Source organism: Thamnophis elegans, chromosome 3, assembly GCF_009769535.1.
Source record: "Thamnophis elegans isolate rThaEle1 chromosome 3, rThaEle1.pri, whole genome shotgun sequence".
In the NCBI taxonomy this organism is placed as follows: Eukaryota; Metazoa; Chordata; class Lepidosauria; order Squamata; family Colubridae; genus Thamnophis; species Thamnophis elegans.
In genome coordinates this window covers 78558601-78574127 of record NC_045543.1, presented here as the reverse complement: position 1 = coordinate 78574127, position 15527 = coordinate 78558601, and the positions used below count along the sequence as shown (strand labels likewise).

The 15527-nt window shown below is 41.7% G+C and overlaps 1 protein-coding gene across 1 annotated transcript in view; it reads right to left on the bottom strand.

The window, feature by feature from the left end:
- Nucleotides 1-3718: 3718 nt before the first annotated feature.
- Nucleotides 3719-15527, bottom strand: part of TMC1 (transmembrane channel like 1) — a 61618-nt gene continuing 49809 nt past the window's right edge. Inside the window, 6 exon segments of the mRNA XM_032213838.1 lie at nt 3719-3744; nt 3862-3964; nt 4069-4147; nt 4296-4421; nt 7162-7401; nt 12973-13040. Coding sequence (XP_032069729.1) covers nt 3719-3744; nt 3862-3964; nt 4069-4147; nt 4296-4421; nt 7162-7401; nt 12973-13040 — 642 coding nt within the window.

Below are 15527 nucleotides of genomic sequence, written 5' to 3'. Positions count from 1 at the left end.
TGGGCAATAAGGTAATCAGACTTCTGGAGACCAAGTTGATTAAGGCTATAAAAATCAAAAAGGGTTATGAAGAGCGCTGGAATAATCCCTTTAAACTTGGCCTTCAAAATGGCAAAGGCAGATCAGTGGTTTATAAACTGATCCACAGTAACCCAAACTTTACCTAAGCAGGTGATCCTCAACTTACAACCACCATTGGGACCAGAATTCCAGATGCTAAACAAGGTGGCTGTAGAGTGAGTCCCACCTGATTTCATGGCCCTTTTTTCATGTTTGTTAAATGAATCACTGCAGTTAAGTGACTCTTGCCATTGTTAAACAAATCCAGCTTTCCCCATTGACTTTGCTTGTCATAAGCCAGCTAGGAAGGTCACAAACGGCAATCACAGGACCCTGGGTTGCTGCGACCATCATAAATACATGTGTCAAGCCCTGAGGCCTGGGATTGCCGCAGTAGGGTGGGAAAGAGTGTTAGGTAAGCTCCCGGTTGGGAGAGCGAGTGCGTTCAGAGAAGCGTTGTGAGAGTTGTGTTGGAGAACACACAAACCAGCATACAGAGACACTGCAGTTTAAATAGGCTTTTACGTTCGTGGAAATAGAGGTATCAGAGTCCATCAAATAGTCCAAGTCATACACGGATAAGACAATCAGTCATCAATGTCTTTCAGTTAAGGGATAATCCAAATAACATAGTCCAGTATCATATAATCAGTTCAGTACACAAAGTTTGCTAGCAGTTGCAAAACTTACAATAGCTCACAGCACTTTCTAACAGCCAGCTTCCAAAACACTCAGATCAAATCAGCCCAGCATCTAACAAACAGAGAGCTAACAGTCATTCTGGCTCCCTCTTATGGCCGATTGAGGAAACAGCAACCAATCACATTTTACAGTATGATTTAAAGAAATAGGTGTAGCATTGTTACATGATTTATATATTACCAACCCAACCATTAGATTATATTCCTAACAAAGAGCACGGGTGATGGGGGGTTTCAGGACCACCATCACTATGACCACCGGTGATGGGGAGGGTTGAGATGGCTGCAACAGCGACAGAGGTGGCCCAGCTGTGTGGCATGGAGGCATGGCGTGGATGGCCACTCCTAGTCACGATAGGTTCTGTGGCCTCAGCAGCAGTGGAGACAGCAGCAGGGCTCAGCTGTGATGCGCGGAGGTATGGCAGCATGAAGAATGCGACAAATAACTGTTCTGGCCCAACAATCAGCTGGGCTGGAGCTTCAGCACATGACAATCACCAGGGCAAGGCCAGCGCAGGGAAGAGGCTTGACTTGCCTACTTAGGGGCACTGGATGCTCCCAGTACTGACTTTGCATCTAACAGACATGCTAGCAGACTTTACTGATGCCTGTTTTGCTGCTGATGACCTCACTGCATGCCAGAGTCCGGCTGAATAAGCCCAGTTTGCTTCCTCATGTGTGTGGCATTTTCCTACTGTGTCAGTCCAGAGCTTGGACTCTTGAGAACATATCAGTTGCCAAGCAACCAGATTTTGGTTTTGGGATATGCTGCAATAGTCATAAGTACAAGAACCGATCATAAGTCACTTTTTTCAGTGCCATCATAACTTTGGACAGTCATTAAATAAATAGTCACAAGTTGAGGACTACCTATACATGATGGAATCGAAACTGCCTTGACTGAGCGGGAAAGAGATCTTGCAGATACGGTGAATTCCAGAAATAGGGACCTACTCTACCAAAGATAAATTCCATCCTTGAGATCATTAGGAAGAGAACTGAAAACAGAACTATTCACAGACTATTGCCCTTCTGCAAATCTGTGGGGAGGCAACATTAGGGACTGTCTCCTTCTGTTCACTGCACTTGAAGAGACAAATCATAGATCTGGAAAATTTGCAAAAAGGGAACCACAAAATGAGTATAGGCTTTTTCTACAAATACATTTACAATGAAGAGGGGAAAGGGACACACAAGAGAGCAGGATAAAACTAGACATAGCATAGATATAGTGATGTACATAATGGTTTTTTGCTTCCCAGGTTGAAGCTCAAAGATCCCTGGAAGCCAAATGTAACGAAATGCCAGTTCAACTGAAATATTGTTGCTGCTGCGGTGGTGCAGTGATTAGAGTGCAGTACTGCAGGCTACTTCTGCTGCCTGCCGGCTGCCTGCAATTTGGTAGATCAAATTTCACAAGGCTCAAGGTTGACTCAGCCTTCCATCCTTCTGAGGTGGGCAGGGGTGGGTTCCAGCTTCTACTTCCGGTTCGCTCAGGGAGTGCTTTGGGTGCATGCACGCTTTGGGTGTGTGCATGTGCAGTAGTAAAAAAAGAGCTTATGCGCATAAGCAGAAAACAAGATGGCGGCATCTACAGCGGTGCCGATAGAACCAGTTCAGGGGCGTGGCAGGCCAAGTTACTACCTACTTGGCCGAACTGGTCCGAACTGTTAGGAACCCGCCTCTGGAGGTGGGTAAAATGAGGACCCAGATTATTGGGAGCAATATGCTGACTCTGTAAACTGCTTAGAGAGGGCTGTAAAAGCACTGTGAAGGGGTAATAACTCAACAGTGCTATTGCTATTGTGTTCCCAATATGGCTGGGGACTTCTAGGAATGAAAATCCATCTTACAGTTGCCACTTCTGAAAAACACTTGCTTAAATACCGGTTGCTGAGAAGCAGCAATAGGTGCATATTACCGCTCTCCCAAACAGGCTTGGGAGCTTCCCAAATTCATCCAGATTGTTTTCTTGAAAAGCTGGACTAGATCTCTGGCTTGATCCAGCTGGTTTCTTCTGATACATTCTACAATGCTTCATTTAGCAATCTTAGCTGTGTCACCTCAGATATTCCTTCTGGTTCTTCCTGACGGTTAATACTGGATAACCACTCTTACTCACTTTTGAACTGCAGCATTGCATATATCGAAACATATTGCTGGAAAGTTTTTCTTATTGGTAATTTTGAGGTGATCCTGGTATCCTTGGCTGAAAGGTTCCACCGGGTGGAGTTCCAGAGTGGCCATTCATGCCTTTGCCTCGAAGTCCTGGTGCTTGTGTCACTGCTATGTGGGGGGGAGGTGTGGGTCCACCCCCTCGTCCTTTGCAGGGAAGGGAAAGGTTTCCATTGGACACACCAGATCTTTCTTCCTGCTCTTGAGGTGATTTCTTCTTAGACTCCTTCTCTGCTTTGTTTTTATCTGAAATGGTGTGGGGAAGAGAATTGCTGGTTTTTAAAACCCAGAATACGAATGTGAATTCCTAACTGAAGCCCTTCCTAAATTCTCTTGTGGTTTCTTACGGCATAAGTTAATGAGGACCAGAATCCACCACCAGCTTAAACCACAAGTGCAGAATCTGTTTTGTCCTTTTAGTGTCATATCATAGACACCTTAATGTCAGAACAAAAAGTAAATATAATTAAAATGAAATATAATTAAAATGAAATTAACACAATTGTCCACTTCATGTGCACTGCATAAATTTGTGCCCCTTACTTAACAATATATTTTATACAAACAAACACACACACACACACAAACACACACATACACATACCTATACCTATACCTATACTACTTGGCCACCACAGGTGCTCCCAACACAAGTGATGTTGAACTGGCCACACCCACCCTGGCCATGCCTACCCCAGCCCCCCTGTGGTCAAACACAACCCTGATGCAGCCTTCAATGAAATCGAGTTTGACACTCCTGGTCTAGAATGATGCTGCTACCCTTACAGGTTGGCTTCTGGAGTTTCTCCTTTGGGGCAAGATGTACCAATGGGAAAGAATGATAAGGAAGGAATCATTCCACAGAAAACTACTCAGAATAAGGGCAGGGACTCTGGAATAGAACAGATTCTAAAGTGTTCCTCACCTTGGGCTCCCTTGGGATTGTTCTGAGTCTCAACAGAGACTTCTTCATTGTCCTGTGGTTGCTGAGCTTTTTGCTTGTTCCTCCTTTTGTTTTCTTCAGCTTGCTGGGAAAGAAGAATAAAAAGGAAGATCTCATAGTTAAATCATAGATAGAATCTCTGTGTAGCGAGCAAAAAGAAAATCAGCCCCGTGTCTTCGACCTTCTTACATTTTGCAATTTCTTCTTGAGTTCCAAGTTCATAGCCTGATATCCTTTCGATGTAGCATTGAGATAGTAGATGCTCAGCCTAAAGTGGGGAAAGCATATATTTTATGACAGTCAATGACGATGACAATGACACTGGTATAACAACCATCTTCAAGTTGAAAAGATAAAGTTTAATGACTTACAAAAGGAAGGGAGAGAATAAACAGGAGAAAAAAAGTTGTACATACACCATCAGTAGAATGAAAGGTAGGATCACACCAGGGTTGGAGACCAGACTGAAAACCTTCTGAAACCAGGAAGGGAAATCATGCTCCAGAGTTTCTCCGATGACTTCAAACATTCTGGTTTTCCCACTATTAACAGAAATAATACAGAGAGATGTAAATAAAAACCAGATGAAGACTGTTTCAAATTAATACCAAATAAAAAGAAATGGCATTTATAATAATAGCAATAGCACTTAGACTTATATACCGCTTTACGGTGCTTTACAGCCCTCTCTAAGCAGTTTACAGAGTCAGCCTATTGCCCCCAACAATCTGGGTCCTCATTTTACCCACCTTGGAAGGATGGAAGGCTCAGTCAAACTTGAGCCTGGGGAGATTCGAACTGCAAAATTGCAGGCAGTCAGCAGGCAGCAGAACTAGTCAGCAGTACTGCACACTAACCACTGTGCCACCTGGGGCTCAAAAATATTATTACATCATTCTGGATAGTTGTTGGATACTAGTGTGTTAAGGAAGAATCCTGTCATGGAGACTTTCTTCTTACATAGGAATTTATTGAAAGGGGATAATCATTTTAGAACAAATTTGGCAAGAAAAACATCATTTTAGCTGTTACTGGTTTGTATGAATCTTACATTCCAAATTTCAAAGAAATTTGTGGAAACTGTAGTCTTTGTTTGAAAGAGTTCCAGTTATGAACAACCCATAATTTTAGGAAGCAAACTATTCATTATTTAATAGTTGTTGTGGTCAAAATAATTGCTCCATATAGGTCTGTAATGGAGAACCTATGGCACGCATGTCAAAAGTGGTACACAGAGTCATATCACTTGGCACATGCGGCGTCGCCCGTTCTTCTTCCGGGTTTCTGGCACACAGGCGCTCATGACAATCAGCAGCCTTCGTGCATGTGGTAATGCTGGAAACAGGAAGAGCAGATCTTCTGTTTTCTGGCACACACATGCCCCCTGGGCAGCTCCTCTTCCAGGTTGTGTCCCAGACTAGCGCATACGTGCATGCACTCCCTTTTTGGCACTCAGTGCCGAAAAGATTCGCCATCACTGATATAGGTGAAAAGTGGGACAGTATAGTGGTTAGAATGCAGTATTGCAGGCAAATTCTGCCCACAGCCTGAAGTTTGATCCTGACAAGGCTCAAAGTTGACAGCCTCCCAGCCTTCCAAGGTCAGTAAAAGGAAAACCCACACTATTGGGAGCAATATGCTGACACTCAGGAAGTGCTATAAAGCAGTATATGTGCTACTGCTGTTATTTTCAGTTTGGATTTCTCTCTGTAGAGCTCCCATCTATTTATCACTGTCTCCTAGGGCTAGGAAACAGGCAGTGGCAAATCACTTCTAAAATCTTGCCAAAGAAAGCCCTTTAGGGGTTTAGCCAGACAATTTCCAGGAATCAACACTGACTCAAAGATGTGTGCCCATAAACACACTTTCCCACACATGACTATGAAAAGTGCATGGAACATTTCTGCAGATCACCAGTGATACCAGAGCTCAGAAGAGTATTACAAATTCTTACAGCTAGGACCACCTAGCCTTCAAACATTGTCAAAATCCTTACATAGAGCTAATCTGCCTTTTTGAAGAGGTTCATATTTCTAAAGGCAGGGACCTCTAACTCTCTGACACTGAACAACGATATCAACATTTCTTTTCTCCTGTCAATTTTAAGATAGATACTATAATCTGTTTTCTCAAGTTAAATCTTTTCAATGTCTTCTAAAACTGAGGAAAAAGCTTATGAGTCTGTATTGTATTCATATTACACTGAAAATTGTACATAAGAAAAAGCCACAATGACCTCTGGGGTCAGCTTGACAAATCTTTCCTCTCCTATAATGATTTTTTTTTCTGTAGCTTGTTAAAACCAATTATACAAAGTATTATTAATAATAATTTTAAAAAGGCTACACTGGCAAGTTAACAAATACTTGGAGCCTGAATACAACTGGTGAGTAACCGAAACCAGTGGTGGGATTTAAATAATTTAACAACCAGTTGTCTGCCCTAATGACCAGCTGTGTAGGTGTGGTTCAATAGTCATGTGACTGGGTGGGCATGACCAACTCAATATCACGTCGATGGGTACTTTGCCTTAGCTGTTACAATGTAATAAGTGTTAACTGGAAAGGCAGTTTATGTAAACAGGACAATAAAGATTAGGTTAGAAACAATACGAGAATGTTTCCTTACAGGATTAGCCCTGTAAAGTGGGAAAAAACAAAATAACATTTCTTCCAACAACCCTTCTCCAAACTGTTTAGAAACTTAACAACTGGTATTCCCGAATAGGTGTGAACTGGCTGAATCCCACCACTGACTAAGACTCTTTTAAAGTGTTTGGAAATCCTTCAATTGCCCTTATGATCAACAACCAGAAACCCTCCACTTTTTTAAACTAGTTGTAATTTTAAGAAAATTATATGTGCTCCCATAAAAACTATGAAACATAGACATAGATACTCACAAACACCGTGAAGCCAAATCTAGCAAAATATCCTAACTATAATATGCTCTCTACTACCTCTGATTTTTGTTTGTTGGCTTGTAGGTGTCCTTTCCAACAAATAAATGGATTTTATATTGTAAGCATGATATCCTCTTGAGGCTGGTAAGCATCAAGAGAAATTTTGCTGAACATGTAGGTGCCCATAAAGTTTCTGTTGAAAATCAAAGGTAACATGGTAACTCAGACATGTAGGTTACAAACTTCAATGCATTTTACTCCTGGATTCTAATAATGTAATAAGAACTATTCATCTTGTAGGAATCTACCCAATATTATTAGTTATCTATTGGTTGATCCCTTATCAGTTAATGAAGAAAAAGATACTCGAAGCAATAGACCTGAATGGACCACAGTCAAATGATGGTGGGATGGATACAATGGTATAGACAACAGGTAGAGTCGAGAGGAATAGAATGAACAAGAGCATCGCCATGTAGAAGTTGTTGGATCTTGAAGCTTTGAAGACTCTTTCATGGGGAACATTGCAGCACATCACAGCCCAACACTGAAGGTACATAGACGTATGGAGGCGGAGAACATTGATAGCAGGAAGACATGGTGCATAAAAAGAACCCATCCTAGAAACAACAATAAGGGCAACCAAAAGATTACATGCTGGTCACAAATGAGCTTTTGTGACCTTTGACCCCTTTCTCTACTTACTGGCTTGCTTAAAAAACTTACAAGTGTGATTCTTTCTTTTTTCTGGATCACATGTACTTGACCCACCAGAGCGGGGAAGCAGAGAATGCTACACGTCTCATCTCCTAAGAGGGTATATCTAAGAGGACCAAGAAGAAGGGCCTTCTCTGTGGTGGCTCTCTCCCTATGGAACATCATCTCTACAGAGAAAAGATTGACACACACACACACACACACACACACACACAATTCCGACACTCTATTGCAAGGCCCTGAATATCTGGTTTTGCCAACAGACCTGGAGAACCCAGAGTGGGATGGATCAAGTGGCTTATTTGATTGACTGATTGTTGCTTCCGGGGGAGGGGATTAGTGCTTTGTATTGTTTTTTTTTTAATATTGGGTGTTTTTTAAAAAAATCTTTGTAAGCTGAAAATGAGTTAGGGATCCATATAAATTTTTTCAATAAAAAATTAAAAAATAATCTTTAAAAAAATTAAAAAATAAGTCTACTAATCTACATTATTTTATTTGTCCTGAGATGCTTTTCACAGATGCTGTTTCCAATGTTGTGATATAAGGTGATTGATTAATACACTCTATACTTATTATCTCACATGTAAGATCATGTTTTTATTCTAAGTTCAGTTGACTTAGATGAAGTCCTTTTATTATTTTCTAAGATATTTTAGATTTTGTGATTGAAATAAATGAATGGAAGGTTCAAGCAAATAAGTAAAAACTGTGTTGACGAAACTGGCCATGCCAGCTTTTTGTTAAACAATGACATTTTAAAATTGCTTTCACAGACCACTATCCATTCCTGCAAATGGAGATTTCCAAGGATCGTACCAATCAATAGTGTGGACAAATTAATAGGAGTTGTTCATTTTCAGAAGGGGTAAAGACCTGAAGCTTAATTTCAAAATATCTTGGAATTGTTTGTCTTGGCAACCCACTAAATCGGGAGAAAAAGAATAGGGGAGGAAAATAAAGGAAAAGAAGATAAGAGGAAGAAGAGGGAAGAGAGGTAAGTTAAAAAAAACTGGCCAAAGAAAATAAGAAAAAGAATTCATGGGCCACAGTCACTTTCAGCTCTGACTAGTCTACTTGTAGCGTCTGCATAGGAGAAGAAAATTAAAATAAAAACCTAGGGTTTCAATGCATGATTGCCATCTGGACCACCAATTGTAGCCTTTGAGAATAGCCCGCTCTTCTCTCATTAAGTACCATTATGTAACACCTGGCTGAAATTAGAAATGAATATGGTCTCTGATAAAAATAGAAAGGTGTAACAAGAGCAATACATTTGACTTTTATTTATGGCAGCTGACACAGAGAACCAGCAATGTTCCTTGAGACAATCTCAAGGATTTCAGTCAATCGCTACAGGTAGCACATTGATATTTGTAACATGGTTAGATTAAACAAAGTGGTGTTTGCTCTTTTTCTCTCCTGTGTCATGTGGTAATAAAATTGTGCAAAGTAGACTGAGATCTGACAGAGCTGAAATACCATTCCTCCACAAAAAATGTGATGGTGTGGAAGGACACTAGACATTAGATTTTGACATAATTTTTGAGGGGGTCCTTGGTGCTCTCAACTTGATTTATCTGACCTTGGCCCTGATGATGTTACTTAGTTTGGTACAGTGGTACGATTCAATTTTTTTACTACCGGTTCTGTGGGCGCGGCTTGGTGGCTGTGGCATGGCTTGGTGGTCGTGGTAGGGGAAGGATACTATAAAATCTCCATTCCCTCCCCACTCCAGGGGAAGGATACTGCAAAATTCCCATTCCCTCCCGATCAGAAGGGACTTGGGAGGCAGAGAATAGATGAGGCGGGGCCAGCCAGAGATGGTATTTACCAGTTCTCCAAACTACTCAAAATTTCCGCTACTGGTTTGCCAGAACTGGTCAGAACCTGCTGAATACCATCTTTAGTTTGGTAATGAAACATGTGCAAGGAAACAACCAATCTCAGAGATCACAAAGCACCCCGCATTTCAATCCTGAGCTACAAATATTTTCCTGTATGACTAATTTTTTACTAGACATTTAGTAAAATTCAAGAAAATAATCACCTTGTTTCAATAGTTAATGCCTAATTTTGGAAAACAGATATAAAATTTCTTGTCATGAATATGTAGCCTCATAAATCATAAGCTTGATGTCAGAATATTGGGGTCCCTTATGTTGAGCGCTAAAAGGGGAGACAATAATATACCTCAATACTTCTTTCTAAATGCATTGTCTGAACAGCATATAGGTGAAGTGTCTCAATGGATTCACAACAGCATCAATGCTCATTACAATTTAAGAAGGTCTGTGCCGAATTGGTCTAGAAGTGATTGATGGGATTGCTAATTCTGGCTGACCTATTACAATATTAGCATATAATTGTTCAGTTGCTCAGGGAATTTAGCAGTTCACCATCCAGCTTCTCTGGGGGATGTGAACATTCTGAGTTTAAGTGAGGTTAAAGCAAGCCAAGGCAGCCCAAGTCCTAAGGCACATACTGCCCTTAGTTTAACTTCGTAGAGGCTGGTTTTGGACGATCTTTGGATGTGAGCAATTCAGACCTCTAACAAGACTGGCTAATGTCAGAGGATGTCAGAATGTGAGAAAAAGGGGCGGCCATAAAAATGAAAGGATCAGGAAAAAAGGTAATTGCATTTATAGGTAGTCCTTGACTTACAACCATTCATTTAGTAACTGTTCAAAGTTACAAGGGCCTTATAAAAAGTGACATGTCCATTTTTCAAACATACGACCACTACAGCATCTCTGTGGTCATGTGATCCAAATTCGGACACTTGTATTTATGATGGTTGCCATGTCCTGGGCTCAAGTGATCACCTTTTGCCACCTCCTGACAAGCAAAGTCAATGCGGAAGCCAGTTCACTTAACAACCATGTTATTAAGAACGGCAGTGATTCACTTAACAACTGAAGCAAGAAAAGTTGTAAAAGGGAGTTGTAAAATGGAGCAAAACTCACTTAACAACTATCTTGCTTAATGTTGGGCTCAATTTGGCCATACATTGAAGACTACCTATAACCGTGATGGCGAACCTACAGCACGCCTGCCCAAAGTGGCATGCAGAGCCATGTTGGCTGGCACATGCAGCATCGTCCATTCATCTTCTAGGTTTCTGGCACGCATGCAGGCATGACGATCAGCTGTTTTTTCACCTGCTGGTCTTCCATTTTCCACCATCCAGCTGATCGTCGCATGTGCATGCACATCAGTAACCAGAAGTCAAGCTGTGCAGTGCTCATGCACATGCTAGGAACCAGACATTCATTTCCTGGGACCGCATGCCCATTAGGCAGCTTCTCTTCCTGGGTGCATCCCTGACACGCACGTGTCCTTCCTTTTCAGCCCTCCGTGGTGAAAAGGTTTCGTCATCACTGACCTATAATATATTTGCTGCTTGTTTTAGACCTGCTTATCAATAGCATGTAGCATGCCCACAATAAATCAGGCTAGAAGAAAAAGATTACTACTCAGTCCTATGAAAGCTCTCCTGGGTAAGTCTACTTGCCAGGAAGGAGAGTGGGGATGAAAATCCAAGCTCAGTTTACTTTCTTATGTCTTTTGCCAATATTTACGGTACACAACTTGGTGAGTGACATCCTTCAGAGGAGATGGTCCACTTTCCTTTGAGGTTCTCCCTGAACTAACAGAGTCTACTAATGTTCTAGTGAAGTCTGTCTTGACGAAAGAGACTTTGTGTTATAGCCCAAACCTTTCCCTGTGTAAAGCAGCAAAGGGGGAGATCTGCCAATAGGAGAAAATATTTGTAGCTCAGAATTGAACTGTAGGGTCCTTGGAGCTCTTTGGTGGTTTACTTGCAGACATTTCATGACCCAAATAGGGCACGTCACCAGTGCTAGAAGAGAGTTCTGTTTGCTCTCTTTTTATATAGTAGCACAGTTGGCGGCTAATGTTTTCGGCACTGAGTGCCGAAACTGGAACTTGTGTGCACATGCACCAGAGCACCAGAACCCGGAAGAGAGCAGCTGACTGGTGCGCATGCACACGGCAGCCAGCTGCTCTTCCAGATTCCAACATGCGTATGTGCACAGGACAGATGGTCTTCGAAGATGAGTATGCCAGAACACAGAAGAGAGCAGCTGGCCAATGTGTATATGCACAGGAACAGCTGCCTGGTACACATGAAGAGCAGCTGGCAATGCCGCTCATGCCCACAAAGACGGCTCTGCATGCCACCTCTGGCATGCATGCCTTAGATTCGCCATCACGGCACTAGTGGCCTGCCCTATAAGTGTGTGTGTGGACAGAGTGTTCTGGAGATTCTTGATATATACTCCTTGATAAACAGCAGCCTAATCAAGGAACCACCAAGAACATTCCTACCCACAGTGACAGGACAAACCACTTGTCCTAATAAGAGAGCAAATCCCACTTTCTTCTAGCACTGATGATGTTATCCAGTTTGGTAATGAAATGTCTGGGGGGAAAAACCCAACCAAACTCAGAGAGAACCAGGGACCCAACAGAGTAGACTGTTCTTCCCAATTTTCATTTCCATTCTACTGAAACAAATGGAAAAGCATCATGTTGGTGAAATGACCCTGTAAAATCTAGAGCAAAGGATGGGTAGAGTAACCACAACCGGACCCTGATAATCTGGAAACGTTAGGGAAACATCAGAGTTCTCATCCAGCAGGCCTCAAAACTCTGGTCATTGGGCTCCTTCCCATGGTGGTTGCTATGGTGGGCTTTGAAGTCTGGGAATCATCTTGAAAAATGATGCAATTATACCACATCATTGTATCTACTGAGTTCCTAAGAGTTTACCCTCAAGGACTGAGCAAATGTCAGCAACAGCACTGGTTATAAACTATTTATTAATCATTGCCATGAACATTGCCAGTCACATTCATAAGGCAATGGAAGCACAGAAAAGTAAATCACAGAAGGAAGAAACTCCATTTCTAGAGAAATGCTGTGACCTCTGTGTCAATTCTTTGGAACAGAATTAATGTTCCATTTTCTAACTTCAAGTGGTTAATGAATGAAAACAGTGGTATTAAATTACTTGGAAGGGGGAATGGCTTTTGTTTGAAAGATGCCAACCAATATCTTTCTAACTTCAGAGGCAGAACCAGATCTTGTGCCCTGTTTATACTAAGTTACTTCATCACACCCAGCAGGGAATTTCAGATCCCACAAAAGTCAAATTGGCACCATGAAATGGAGACTCCAAAGCCAGATTACAATTGTGATTGCGTGCCCAGATCTAGAGACTGAACAAACAATTCACTCTCGTGTTACAATCCTATTCCCATGTTGTATTCTCTACAACAGAGGTCTCCAACCTTGGCAACTTTAAGGTTTGTGGACTTCAACTCCCAGAATTCCTCAGCCAGAAATTCTGGGAGTTGAAGTCCACAAGTGTTAAAGTTGCCAAGGTTGGAGACCCCTGCTTTACAAAATCTTTTTTGGGGGATCTTTTGCATTTCCCAAGTTGCACTAACCAGATCATGCCTTGATTGAAGATCAGACCAAGCACATTTCCACTAATGTCAAATTCTGAATACGAAGGCTAAGAAGAAAGAACAGAAAATTTTCTTAGATTTGTACAATAACACCATTTAGGATGATGTGAAAAGCAAAATTATTCCACCACAGTTGTTTCGCATTAGGGTTTCCTGGTGCCAACACATATTGTTGAAAAATAGTTTGTCCCCCGAAGGTAGACATTTTAAAGCCGGATTTTGCATTGTGTTGATAGAACTGTTTAAGTACATAGACTTCTTTAAGGTTCTAGTTTTAAAAAACTAGAAACACGCTATAAATATATTATTTATAGTTTATAGAGAGGCTGTCAAACAAGTCAATCAAATATTACAATTTCAAAACAGTCTTCACCAGGATTGCTTGAAGGATTTGAAGCCGGAGGGGGGGGGGGCAAATGGCAGCCATAATAGTACAATGGAGGCTGTCTTTGTGGGCATGTTAGTGTTTCAATAGCACTGTTGTGGCCCTTATCTTTATGATATTTTTGGACACCTCTATTATTAAATGATGTTGATAAAAAGGTGGGGACATTCTCCCCCCCCTTCCATATCTACCATGCAACAATGTACAAAATTGAACGCCGATGCATCTCTCCTCAGTGCATTGTTTTTTTCCTGAATTTCTCTAAAAATTAGTAATGGCTTCCCTTTTAACCCGCTTTAAGATCAATCCATATGGGATGCGGCTAAGACGCTGATCTTGTCAATCAGAAGGTTGGCAGTTCAGCGGTTCGAATCCCTAGCACCATGTAATGAGTGAGCTCCCATTACTTGTCCCAGCTTCTGCAAACGTAGAAGTTCAAAAGCATGTAAAAATGCAAGTAGAGAAATAGGAACCACCTTTGGTGGGGAGCAATGGTGAAATTCAAATATTTTTACTACCAGTTCTGTGCACATGGCTTGGTGGGCATGGCAGGGGAAAGATACTGCAAAATCCCCATTCCTTCCCCACTCCAGGGCCAGCCAGAGGTGGTATTTGCCAGTTCTCTGAATTACTAAAAATTTCCACTACCAGTTCTCCAGAACCTGTCAGAACCTACTGAATTTCACCCCCGGTGGGAAGGTAAGAGATTTCCATGCGCCTTTGGAGTTTAGTGATGCCGGTCACATGACCACTGAGACTTTGTAACAGTCACCTGTATTACCTCACCTCACCTCACAGCTTTGTTGCTGTGGGGAAAGTAGGAGGAGGAAGGGATATTAAGACATATTTTCTACCCCAAGTTATTTATAAAAATAATAAAGGCAGGATAAAAAATTTTTTTTTAAAAAAATCCACAAATGGAGTTTTTTGTCAGCCTACAGTTGAAGTGTTGGAGATATAAAAATCCTTACACCTGCTATATCTTCTTGTCACCCAGATTTTAAAAACACAGAATCCAAACAAAAATATTCTTTGTTTCTCAACTTTGGCAAGTTTAAAATGTATGGTCTTTAACTTCCAGAATTCTGCATTCTGATTGGCAAATTTGGGGAGCTGACATCCAAACTTACCCAGGACAAACACCTGCCTATAATAAACATAAAATATTTGCCTAAACTCAAATATTTTTTGTTGGTAGATCAGAAAAGCGCATGCTAATCCCTCAAATGCCCTGCCAAAAACTGAGCAAAATGTACCGATGTTACATCTCAAGCAAGGAATTAAGCTGATTATCCTTGATTCATTTGGCATCATTAAAAAGGAAAAGCAGCAATAGTTTTATGCAATATGTATTTCAAAGAGTGAAACGAACATAGTGCCTAACATTTGAAATACAAATTTTAATTTCCAGAAATGGAAAATCCTACCGTTTGCTAATAACTTGATGATCTAGGAGCCCTTAGAACAGGGGTGTCAAACTCACGTCATCACGTTATCCGCATCTGACTATTGGGACTCTTTCCCTCTTTGCTAAACCGGGGGTGGGCGTGGCCAACACGTGACGCATCCGGCCCATGGGCCATGAGTTTGACACCCCTGCCTTAGGAGAATCCTAGGCAGAACCTAAAATTATGATAAAACCCTGCATTTCCCCTCATATTGGTTTGTTAGCTTATGATTAAATATATATTCCACCACGTGAATGACAACCATTTTTTCCACTCTTCTTCCTCTTTCTTTTATTCACCTTTTGACTATCTTGCAGGACAAAGTGTTCTGCATTGGGGTGTTTGAACATTAATACATTAAGAGAAGAGTTATCTCACCATACCAGTGATGGCTAACCTTTTTGTCATCGTGTGCTGAAACCCACACCCATAATGCAATGCTCGTGTGACACCCCCCTGCACCTCCGCAACCCTGTGCATGTGGGTGTAAGCCCACATATTCCCCCCACAGGTGCGTACACGATCCCCCCCATGCCCCGTTTTGAGCCTAGTAGGCATCCCTGCAGCCTCCTGGGACCAAAAATGGGCTGCGGGGGGCACGCTCCCCCGTCCCCATGCGTGCATGTGGGACCCCCCCCCCACTTCGTGCATGCATGCCAGAGACCCAAAAATCAACTGCCTGGAGAGAAACACACATGCAT